Source organism: Grampus griseus (genome assembly GCF_964374135.1).
Source record: "Grampus griseus genome assembly, chromosome: 8".
In the NCBI taxonomy this organism is placed as follows: Eukaryota; Metazoa; Chordata; class Mammalia; order Artiodactyla; family Delphinidae; genus Grampus; species Grampus griseus.
This window is the reverse complement of record NC_139002.1, coordinates 69,305,906-69,318,576: the sequence shown is the minus strand read 5'-3', so window position 1 is coordinate 69,318,576 and position 12,671 is coordinate 69,305,906. Positions and strand designations below refer to the sequence as shown.

The 12,671-nt window shown below is 41.0% G+C and overlaps 1 protein-coding gene across 1 annotated transcript in view; it reads left to right on the top strand.

Annotated features, from left to right (window-relative positions):
• Nucleotides 1–2,117: 2,117 nt before the first annotated feature.
• Nucleotides 2,118–12,671, top strand: part of RRAS2 (RAS related 2) — a 70,565-nt gene continuing 60,011 nt past the window's right edge. The window contains exon 1 of the mRNA XM_082660304.1: nucleotides 2,118–2,256. Within this exon, the coding sequence (XP_082516430.1) occupies nucleotides 2,149–2,256 (108 nt within the window). The 5' untranslated portion in view covers nucleotides 2,118–2,148. The remainder of the gene's footprint in view (nucleotides 2,257–12,671) is intronic.

Here is a 12,671-nt window from a genome sequence, read left to right as displayed (position 1 = left end):
GAATACTAAGGAATTCATTATAATTGCTTTAGGACCAATACCTTATTCCCCCAGTCTAAATAGTCAGTCTTTATACTTTATAGATTGAAATTATTCCCAAAGAAAAAGTTTAAAAAAGCACAACCAGTTTATTGTTTTATTTTGCTCATGGTTTTGTAGGTCAAGAAGGGCTGACCTGGGTAGCTCTTGCTTGGGGTCTTTCATGCAGTTGCAGCCAGACGCCAGCAGGGGCTGCAGTCATCTGAAGGCTGGACAGAGCTCTGTGTCCAAGGTGTCGCACATGGCTGGCAGTTGATTCTGGCAGTCAGCTAGGAGCTCAGCTAGACCTTTGACTGGCATGCTTACATGTGGCCTCTCTAGCATGGCAGTCTCAGGGTAGCCAAACTTCTTACGATGTTTCTCCCAGAGTGAGAATCCCAAGAGAACAGGTGGAAGCCACGTGGCCTCTTCTGACCTAGACTTGGAAGTTATACAGCATCTCTTCTGCTGCATTCTACTGGTTCCAAGAGAGTCACTAAGCTGTTTCCAAGAGCTTGCAGTCATGTTCCAAAACTGCCATAAATGCTTACTACATGCCAGGCACTGTTTTATGTGCTTTATATGTATTAACTCATTTGATTCTTACTAAAAACCCCCTTAAGGTAGGTAGTCTTACGGTCTTTATTTTAGAGAAGAGAAAACTGAGGCACATGTCAGTAAGCTTCCAACAGGATACCAGTAGTGAGAGAGCTAGGATTTGAATCCAGTCTGGCCCCAGAGCCCATGGTCTTATCTACTGCCCTACACTGCCTCAGTATACAGCTGTGATTCCTGCTACATTTGGTTAAACTGCTATACACATAGATAATCACTTTTAATTTACAAGCACACTCCCCCAACACAATCAAAATCATGTGACACATGGCTTACCTTCTCCGCTCTGACTTCTTCATATGCGGTTTGCTTTCCCTGGAATACTTTTCTTCCAGTTATTCATCTCTCTATATTATTTATTCTTCAGGTCTTTTAGGAAGCCTTCCCTGACCACCCAGCTCTGTAGTGAGTGCTTCTCCCATGGCCACACGGAGCTATTAGTTATAGCCCTTATCATTATGCCTGACAACTTGCCTGTTGTCCTGGCCGTTTCCCCATTGGATTCTTAGTTCCCTGAGGGCAGGGAACTGTTCATAAAAGGATCGGTAGCACTGAGTACAGTGCCTGGTATGTAGTGTGTAAAAAAGCATAAATTAATCTCTCACACTCACACCCCTCAAATACAATTACCGCACATGTTTCACATATACACACAGCCACTAAGACACTCTCCTGATACAACATATGCCACATATACTCTTGTCCACTCACCCTCAATCACTGTGATTAAGTCTCTGTGACATCCCTCACACACCGCAAGCATATCACACACACAATTATTGTGACAGCTCTAATCTTCAAGCACTGTCATATACTGTTTTTCATACAGTCATGGTCACCATCTGTACTCTTAAAACAGGATATTTACCCTCCCACAAACTGAATTAAGATGACAACAGCTCTATTTCTCACACACGCCTTCACATACTGTATTTTTTATCCCCACAATCCCTGACCATCCCTGACATATACAATTATGGTCACACACTGTCTACCATCTTCTTCCCACTCCCACACTCTTTGTCACACACACTCACTCGCACACGCACACGCGTGCACACACGCACTCACAGTCAAGGGATTGCAGGGGCACATCTGAGGGGGTCTGAGCCCTCCGTCAGCGCCCGAATCTCAGCCCAGGCCAGCGCGGCCCCGCCCCTCCCCGCCCCCTCATGCATATGCAGCACCTCAGCCTGGCGGCCCGGCCCCCAGACGGCCATTTGTAGCTGCGCTGGAGGCTGCGTTCGGCAGGCGCTGCGAAGACGTGTGCAGGAGTGCGCCCCCCGGACGCTGCAGCCCCTCGCCGCTGCGGTCACCTCGCTTCTCCGCGCCTCGGTTGGGACCCGGACAGCCCGGGCGCCGCGCTGCCGCCCGGACCGGCCCTCCAGCAGCTCCCGGCGCCCGGGACCCCCGCCCGGCCGCTCGCCCGCAGCCCGCCGGCCGCACAACTCCCCGGAGCCGGGCCTAGGGCGGGCGGCGGCTCGGCGTGGCCGGGCTGGGCTCGGCGGCGTCCCCATGGCCGCGGCCGGCTGGCGGGACGGCTCCGGCCAAGAGAAGTACCGGCTCGTGGTGGTCGGCGGGGGCGGCGTGGGCAAGTCGGCGCTCACCATCCAGTTCATCCAGGTGCCTGGAGCGGGCCTTCCCCGGGGCGCCGGGGCGGCGGCGGGCGGGGGCTCGCGCTACCTGTGGCGGGGCGGCCGCGGGGACCCCGCCCCGGAGGTGCCGCGCGGGCCGGGGGTGGGCGGGAGGCGGGCGGGGGGCTCCGGCCGGCTCTGCCCTACTGCCCTGCGGTCGGGGCGCCCCGCTCCTGCCTGCTGGGCGCCCAGCTCGGCGTCCGGGGAGTCGGGCTTCTCAGGAATGTGTCCGGGAGGGCGGAGCTGGCGGGGTGGGAAGCGCAGATCCACCTTCTCGCTGCGGCCGCGGCCCGAGCCCTTCGGGAGAGGCAGCGCTGCAGCGCCGGGCTTCCTGCCCCGAGGCTGGGGCGCCGGGCGTAGGGCGTGGGGCTGGAGCCCCGCGCGCTGGGTTTCCAGCCGCCCCGGCCGCCTCCTGCACCGTGGGTGCAATCCCGGTGGCAACTTGGCCGCGGCTCCGCGTGATCTTCGGGCTTCTTCGCGCACGCCGAGCCGGAGCTGCCCGCTTCAAGCAGTGTTTCTCTTTGTGTGTGTTTGTGCTTTTCTTTTAAGTAATCTCTTAGGTAATGCGTCCGGGTGGGAGTGTGTGATAATGCCCCAGGGAAATGGTGGCCTCGAGGAAGTTAAGAATGTTTTCCGATAGGGGTGAGACCATTTCCTCGGTATTCCTGGTGCCTTCCTGCCTCTCGCTGTGCCAAGGTGAAGTTTGGGGTGGGCCAGGCTGGGAGATGACCGACCGAGTCGTGCGTTCTGTGTCCGTTCCAACCTCTCTCTCCCCCACCCCCAATCCTCTCTGGTAGCTGGAGGCGGAAAGTCGGGTTGTAAAGGAAAGGGCGGTGGAATTCTTGATTCTTAGGATTTGCTCTTGGTAGGAGGTTTGAGTGATCTTTTTTGGGACTATTAAAAGAGAGAAACCCAGCTATCTCTCTGCTTTTGTCAACCTGCAAGGTGTGGCATATGCTGGGAGAGAATGAAGGTATCGCGTTATAACAGGTAACAAAGATACTCTCAGTATATCAAGAGTATTGTTTAAGATGCTTTGGTGAAATATTTTTGTTTGACCCATTTGTTATCAGTTGGCATACTTGAATAGCGTATTTCGTTTCACTTACTGTTTCTAGTGACATTAAAATACCGAGTACTGTAACATAAATGTGATTGTTACCTTTCACATTGACTAAATGAGCAATAATTGCTGTTATACTATTTCAAAGTATTAAAAACTGCTGCTAAAACCTTTGTATCCAGCAAGAGATGTTTATGTAGTGAGCATTTACAGTATGCTCATTAGTGGGTTAAAAAAAAAAATCACACTAAGAGGTGAGATGGGCAACTTGTCCTTTCAGTTTAGCTGCAGTTTAGCTGCAGAATCAGAGATGCCCGTCATGTTGCTATTTCTCATAGGGCCAAGAGATACTTTAAGTAACTGATGGCAAAGCAAAACAATTTATAGCCAAGTCTTTCTTTGGAAACTGTAGTTAGAGGGAGGTGGGAGGTTGGTGAGGAGTGAGAGAATAATCCTGGGTTCCAGTATTAATAAATAGTGTTCAAAAAAAACATAGTGTTACCTAAAAGATTTAAACCACAAATATTTCTTTAGTGTTTTGGGGGGAGGGACCATCGAAATGTATTTGAATCTGTAAGTTAATTATTTAGTTAAGGTATTGGAACCTTTTGTTTTTGGAAATAGTATTAGAAACCATTAAGATAACCGTAATTTCTGTCTGCTTAATGATTTTCTAGAATTCATTTGTTAAAGAAACACCTTTATGAATAGTGTTGTATCTAGGTACTCTAGATTTAAAAGAAGTAAAAGAGGCGTGTGTGCATGAGAGACGTGTATTTATACATAGAGAAAGAGTGTGAGCTTTGAGTCATACAGACTTGAGTGTTAGATCTTCCTGTGTTATTTATTTACTGGGAGAACATTGCGAAAATATTATTTAGCTTCTCTGAACCTCAATTTTCTTTTCAGTAAAATGGGTCTGATCGCAGTCTTCATAATCCTTTAAATTATGGGAACATCCTTAGCATGTGTCTAGTATGTAGTATGTGCTCCATTAATGATGGCTATTATAAGCTTATGTGTACACTTCTGTTAACACGTTTAAATGCAAAGGGAATTCAGAATCGAGGAAAAGTCAGTTTGGGAAGGATTGATGAGAGTACTGTGTAGACGTGATGGCAGGAAGAGAGGACATGTCTTACCTGAGTATGGGGAGTGGGGGAGTCATTATGCTAGCTTGGAGAGAGGAAGCAGGCAAGGAGGAGAGTGGGATAGGCCCGTGACCTGGGGCCGGTGAAAGGGAGGAACATGCCTCTGGCTTTGAGGAGGCTTTCTGGAGAGGTAGGAACCAGACCTGGATCGAGTCTCATCTCTACCACTTGCTGCCTGTGTAATCTTAGGTAAATTACTTAACTTCTCGGTACCTTAGTTTTTCCCATCTGTGAACTGGGGACATACAAAGTACCACATACAGTTGTGAGAATTAAATGAGTTAACATATGTTCAGGGCCTAGAACAGTGTCTGGTACATAGTAAGGCTACAAACATTACTATACAAATGTTACTATATTAATCTTAGCTTATGGAGCTAAGGTGACTATCATCTACACTTAATAGAGCTGCTGTTTATTGTCTGACTCCTGGGAAATTAAAATTCATTCTGTTATGATTGTCTCGCAGTAGTAATTGGAAGGAGAGGAGACTGCAGAAGGATAGTAACCTTAATGAGCGGAAGCTAGTTCTCTCTGTAGGAGATCAGGATGGTACAAATTGGTTTTATTTATTTTGTAAGACTCCTGAGATATGACACTTTCTTACAGTGTTCAGTATGTATTTTTCTATTATGTAATCTTGAGTAGAAAAAATATAATGAACACATTTGGGAGTGGAGAACTTGAAAAACAACTTTGCCTTTAACCCTGACTTTCCTTCACCTTAAATTTACTTGTTGCCTTTTATGCATATGAAGAGCTACAAAATTAGGAAATTAAGGCTATAATTACTTAATTGAGATGGCTTTTTCTCTTTAAAAATGAATGTAACACATCATAAAACATCCATGATTAAAAATGTAAAATATTATTAAGAGTATATGTGTGTGCATGACCTCCTCGTTTCTGTTCATAGTTTTTTGAAAGACGTCTTAAGTTTTATTGGTGAATACAGCCCCTAAACGATGAGTGGATTCTGTCATTAGGAAATGATCTTAACATTGTACAAAGTGAAATGGAAAGAGCCTTGACTATCTGGGTTCTAGGTCCCCCTACTCAGGTGATGCTGGGGAATCTTTTAATTGTCTGTAATCTCTTAAGGGCTTAATTTCCTCCATAAAATGTTGGGTTTGGGTGAACAAATCTCTGCACCTTTGAAATTCTAGGTTCTTTCTTACTCAGTTAACAAACTAGGTATGTGTCTTAGGTCAAGTTTCTTAAGTTCTCAGAGCCTCAGTTTCCTGTATGGAAAGGGAGACTAATATTAGTACCTTTAGGGTTTCTGGAGTAAATAAAATAATTTATCCAAATCATTCAGCACAGTGCCATCTAAAAATAAGTAAAATAATAAATTTGCTGCTTTTACTTCTGTGTCTTGTTCCTCTAAAACTAAATTTGTAATTTATTCATTTTTTCTTGACATGTAATCTGATCTGTTTTAAGTCTTCAGCCCCTTTTCCCCTCAGCCTCATACTCCTCTCTCACATTTGTGTGATATTTAGGTAATGAATGTTGATCCCATTTTGAGTTGGGGAAATTTTATCAGTTGAGCGTTGATTTTTGGAAATAATGGAGTAACCATTGGGGTTTCTGGCAGCTCTGAGAAAAGACCATACGTGTTTTACAGAATTAAGGAGAGGAATTTCCCAGCCTCTGTTCTTCATTTATTTAGCATCCTGACTTATTATTCAGCAGTTTGTCAGATTTTGAGCTATGTAGGGGGTAGCTGATTTCTCAATTATTGAGTTTTAGTCAATCTTACAACCTGTTAGCCTGGAGCTGACTCAGACATTGCTTTTTACCTAATTTGCGTTTTGGTGAATGTTTTTCCATTGCCTTTTCCTGGGGCAGAGATCCTAGAACAGATTTCAAGGCACATGCATTTGTGTTAAAGTTAGTTGATCTTTGTGTGAAGTTTGTGAGTTTAGATTCCTGAATTTCTCTTCTGTGGCTACATCTTGAACATGTGACCTGCATTAGAAATCACTTAAAATAAATTTTATCTGTGAATTTGAAACTATACTGTAGACTTATTTTTAGTGTGCAAATTACTGTTTTATATTTTCGGAGTAATTTACAAATGAATTCTTAGCCTTGAAAAATAAGGTACCCCTCCTAGTGGTGGTACATACTAGAGATTTCCTCATTTTGGTAGGAGTTGAAATGGTTCTTGTAATGATTTTTTTTTTCCCTAGTCTTTTGGGCGCACTGTGTGTCCTATGGGATCTTAGTTCCCTGACTAGGGATTGAACCCACGCCCCCTGCATTGGCAGGGCGGAGTCTTAACCACTGGACCACCAGGGAAGTCCCAAGGAGCTGAAGTGTTTCTGATGACTCAGACATTGTAATTCCTAGATACAAATGTTAGGCACTCAAGGAAGAACACTTTCTTTTAGAGGATGACTGCTTTTGTCAGAGGAGAAATTCTAACCTAGGGTTTCTTAAAACTCATTCGTTTTTAACGTGTGTGTGTGTGTGTGTGTGTGTGTGTGTGTGTGTGTGTGTGTGTGTGTGTGTGTGTGTGTGTGTCTTGGGATGCAGAAGTTGCAGGAGTTTAGTGGGGATACTTCTATTGAGTAGATTAAGAATTCTGCTTTCCCTTGGTGCAATACCATTTGAAGGCAAAGTGATGACAGGCAGCTACCTACTGGGATGGGATTTTTAATTCATCTGTATTGCTGAAATGTCAAGGGTCATTCCTAAGCTCTGAAATGAAACTAGTCTGTTTAATTCAGTGAGGAAAGTAAATTGCTAACTTTAAAGTGGGGGAGGAGTGCAGAAAGAGACTTTCTTAAAGCTGTATTATTTAAAAAATTTTAAAGTTTCCTTTTTCAAATTAAAATTGATCTCATAAAATAGAAACAGATTTTGTGATGCTGCATGAACGTTTATTTATTTATTTATTTGCCCCTTTTGGTGAGGAGAAATATTAGTGTCTTTAGGGTATTAGTTCCTTGCTGAAAAGTGATAATGAGTAAAAGACTCTGCTTGTAAACAATGTAGAGTTAATTGTCATTGAATCTTCTTGAAAGGCCTTGATCTTGAATTACTTTGGGTAGAGCCGTGAAGTCTGAGTTTGGGATTGAAACTTAGTGTAAAGTGATGTCCTTGGTAGCCATTTGATTTATTTCTATTTCGCAAAGAAAAATGTCTCTCAGGCCTTTATGAAATAGACAAAGATTTTATATATATATATATATATTTATTTACTGTGTGGTTCTGAAAGAAGCAAAGAAATAGAAGTTGACTAAAATTGTGCTGCTGGAGCTATATTGGACTTGAGTTCCTTCTAAATTATATTTTAGATTTAGTGTTTTATAAGATCAATGTGATAAACCAGTTGTTTATTGGTTACATAACATTAAATAACATTAAATCATAGTTTAATTAAAAATATTATAGTTACAGAATTGGTTGTTTGTATATATTAGTAGTTTAATATTGCCAGCCAATTTATCTTGTCACCTCATATGATGGTGTTTTTCCTAGGAGAAAGAATTTATATACAAGTTAGTAAATGTTCAGTACTGAAAGTACGGATATACATGCCAACATGATATCTGATGTTGCTTTTTAAAAAAACTTTACCCAGATTTCCCACATGCTACCATTTTACTGTATTTGTTTTATTCCTCCCCCTCCATGTATAGGCACTGTTTTTTTCTCAATCATCTGAGTGTAAGTTGAAGACAATGCTGCCTTATTTTTAAATACTTCCATGTATATTTCCTAAACACAAGGGTACTTGCTTACATAAACATAGTGTATAACCAAAATCAGAAATTAATATATTACTAATGTAATATGCAGAACTTTTTCAGATTTTGCCAATTGTCCCAATAATGCCCTTTATAGCAAAAGAAAATCTCAGATTATGCAGTGCACTTTGTTTCCATGTCTTCTTTAATTTGGAACAGTTCTTTAGTCTTCGTGTTTTATGACATTGACATCTTTGAGTACAAGTTAGTTATTTGTAGAGTTCCCTCAATTTGAGTTTGTTTCTTCATGGTTAGATTCATTTTGGGGGCAGGAATAGCACAGAAATGATGTGTTCTTCTCAGTGCATTATATCAGGAGACATAAAATGGATTTTGATTTGACTACATAGGTGCTTACCTTTTGACTCGGTAATCCCAGATCTAGGAATTTACCCTGAAAATGTACTTCCAACAGTATGAAAATACATGTGCATGAGGTCACAGCATTAGAAACAACCTACAGGATAGAGAGAAGTTGAATAGAATATGGTACATTCACCCAGTGGTGCAGCTATAAAAAGAATAAGAACCATCTCTATGAACTGATGGGAAATGCATTCCAGGATAAATTGTTCAGTGAAGAATACAAAGTGCAAAAGTATCTACTGTATTATTGATATACTACTTTTAGTGTAAGAAAGAAGAGGAAATGAGAAAATAGGACTGTAATCATTGGGGCAAAAACAGCACAGAATGGATGAATTTGAGATTAAAGAGATTATTGGTTAGCTATGGGGGTAGGGATATATATATCCCTACCTATACCTACCCTATAGGTAGGGATAAGGAGAAAGCGATGGAATAGGGATAGTGACTCTTCTGAGGATACTTTTCTGACTTGTGGAACCATGTTTAATGTTTCACATACTCAGTATATAAACAGCAAGCACCAATAAAATCAAAAGGTGGAATACAAACAAAACAAATGAACTGAACTTTATATCGGATGACTAACATAACCACACTGAAGGAGGGAGAGAAAAAAAAACTAATGTAAGTAACTTTTGAACCCGGTATTTGGACTATGTCCTCAGGATAAAGACAAAAAGAATTCGAAATAAACACTGAACTCTGGTTAACAGGCTTTTTTTTTTCCCCCCTCCTTCATCACAGAGGCATGGGTTTGTAATTCTGAAACAGTTTTCTATACTAGGATTAAGTAAATTAGTAAATGTGTTGTGGAAAATGGGAGCCAAGTTCCTCACTATTGGAGAAGGGAGTTATAATTGTGGAAAGGGTGAAGGCTAGGAAGAACTCTTGATGCTTGATTGGAATTGAGCATACTGGCATGAACTCATGGTTTAAAAAGAATAAAGATAGATCTAGAAATAGGTGTATGTGGATACTCATAAACACATCTATCCATACATCTTTTTTCCAGCTCTGTCTGTTGAGAGTGCATAGAAACAGTGACACCCTATTAACAGTGAGAACACCCAGTGCTGGATCTTGGTTTCTAAATACCATTCTTTACTAAAAGGAACCTTGGAGAAATGACTGATCCCCGGGCTGGGGCAAGGAAAAAATAGAAGATGAGCTTGGAGCATCTTATAGTGCCAGAAAGTAAAGAGCTGCTCAGAAAACAAAATGATGGTGACATGTCAAAGAGACACAGCCAGCCTGGAAGAACTCCCATTGGCTAACTCTGGGACAGTATCATCATCAAAATAAATAATGACAGTAATTGATTATTGCCCATAAATAATGTAAGAATCTAAGAATCCATAAGGATAAATAAATGAAGGAGGAAGGGAAGTTCTTCCTTAATGTAGAATTCTGACTAATAAACATAGAGGAAATGGTAGAATTAGAAAATCACCATTTGGCAGTCAAGCAACTGATTTAAGTAACAATCATAAATGGATGTTAAAAGTAGTATGTAAAAGTTTGAGAGTAGCTGGATATTAACATAGTCTCAAAGTATCTGCCCATAACGTATTGTTATCGAATTGGGAGTGCATAATCTTAACCACTGGACCACCAGGGAAGTCCCAAATATCCTTATTTAAAGCAACCAAAAGTGTGTGTGACTGCAGTGTTTTTAAGAGATTGTTTTTTGTCTTTTGCATTTGATTTTGTTATTATAATTGTAAATGCACTCAGTGGTATTAACCCCTTTCTCATTAGGAGCTGTTGCTTTTATTTGCCATTTCTTTCATTCTAACTGGTTTCAGTGCTTACAAGCAGTCCTCATGAGCAGCTAGTTTTTACTTTGAATTGTTATTTAGAGAACACTTTCGAGTACTTTTTTAGTCTAAGATTAAAATTTTACTTTTGCATGATACATGATGACTTGGCTGAGTATAAAATTATTGGATCCCGAGACTTGTATTACAGCAGTTGGAGGTACTGCTTTATTGATCTTCCGTGTCTTTGCCTTTATCTAACCGGCCTCAAGTTTCTATTCTGCAGGAATAACTAGTTTTCTATTTGTATGCTTGTAGCCTTCTCTTATCACTGGAAATGGAAACATTTATCAGGATATGACTAGAAGTTTTTCTCTGATCACCAGTTTTCTCTGAGAAATGATGAAACACTCTCAGGTCTAGGAAGGTTTTCTTCTTCATTTTTGAAGTCATTTTCCCAATTATCTTCTGAAATACCTACTTGTGCATTGATTCTTTGAAATCATTGTTCCATATTTTCTTAAGTTAATCAGTGAGAAGGCTAAGATAGACTCCATTCAAGAATTTGTCAGATTTGCCTTCTGTATCACTGATGAAATTTTCTGGATGTCAAATCAAATTACTCTCTTAAACAGATTTAATGCCCTTGATATCTCAGTCTAATATTAATCAGTGGTGATGTTCTCTTGTCTTTTCTTAAGGCCACAAAACTGATATTTTCTAAAGCTTCGTACTGCTTAAGGAAACAACTCCAGCCAGGGAAGGGTTTTTTCTTGAGTGGCAGAATGTAGTTTTTAAATTTATCCTCTTATGATGAGTTGATCTTAGCCATTCTTGGTGCTGGAAGTAAAGAACTGGCTGTCCCTCAGAATTACTGCAGACATTGAGATTCCAGTTGATCTTAGCCATTCTTGGTGTTGGAAATAAAGAACTGGCCGTCCCTCAGAATTCCTGCAGGACCCTGAGATTCCCATTTTTTTTTTTTTTGATGCTGATGGGCAAGTTGATACTAGGGAGCTTTGATATTTGGAGTATCAACAAATATGAAATTCTGTGAAATCTGCTAAGACATTCAGCCAAATTTATGTTTTGGTTTTTTTTTTTTTTTGGCTGAGAGGGATAATTTTGGAGAATTAGAGGTGGTTAAAAGGGATAGTTTTCAAGTTTATTAGTACTTCAAATCTAAGCTTTCTGAATTGAGGCAAGTAGAAGAGGCTAGGGAAGATAGTGGAGGGAGAGTGTGTGTGTGAAGCTGTAAAATGCAGATCAATGCAAAGATTTTTCTTGTAGGTATAGAAATTAGAAGGGCCTAGAATCAAAAGTTGGAGTCCTTTCTTTAGCGCGCGCGCGCGCGCGCGCGCGTGTGTGTGTGTGTGTGTGTGTGTAATCTGAAGTATGCTTATTTTATGCTGTATTTTACGATTTCATATATAAAATTTGTTGTGCTTTCTCCTTTCTTTAAAAAATGGGATTGATCGCCATTTATTTCTCACAGTAGTGCTTTAAGTAACTTATCTGCTATAATTTATATTTGAAAGGTATTTGAAAGGATTTCTAGTAAGAGGTTTTCTAGAATGTTTCTTACATTACCATCATCACAAAGTCTGTAGTATCCTTAATGACTTTTGTAAAAGCATTGTAAAACTGATTTTGCATTATTTCTTTTGTTATGAAATCTTGTACTTTTTATTAATTCTTAGATAATTTTAATTTCAGTTTGGATATGCCCTTAATTTTTTTTTTTTTGCGGTACGTGGGCCTCTCACTGTTGTGGCCTCTCCTGTTGCGGAGCACAGGCTCCAGACGCGCAGGCTCAGCAGCCATGGCCCACGGGCCCAGCAGCCCCGCGGCATGTGGGATCCTCCCGGACCGGGGCACGAACCCGCATCCCCTGCATTGGCAGGCAGACTCTCAACCACTGCGCCACCAGGGAAGCCCTAGTCCCTTAATTTTTACATGATTTAAATTTGAGGAAGGATTGAGTGGCTGTCTTTGTAGATTTCTAGCTTTGTTGGGCTATGGTCAGAGAATGTGACCTGTAAATTCCCTGTTTTGGAACATTAAGAATTTTTAATGGCTAAACATACCATTGATTTTTGTAAATACTCCAAGAACATGAGAAAAGAATGACTATTTATTTGTAGCTTATAAGGTGCAAAGTTTTACATAAATCTGTTAAAATGGAATTTGTTGATTGTATTATTCAAATCTTCTGTATCCTTTTTTCTCGTGTATTTTTAATTTGTGAAGCTCTGAAATTTTTATTAAATTTGTTTTAATTTTTTCCTCGCATTTCTAATTTTGCT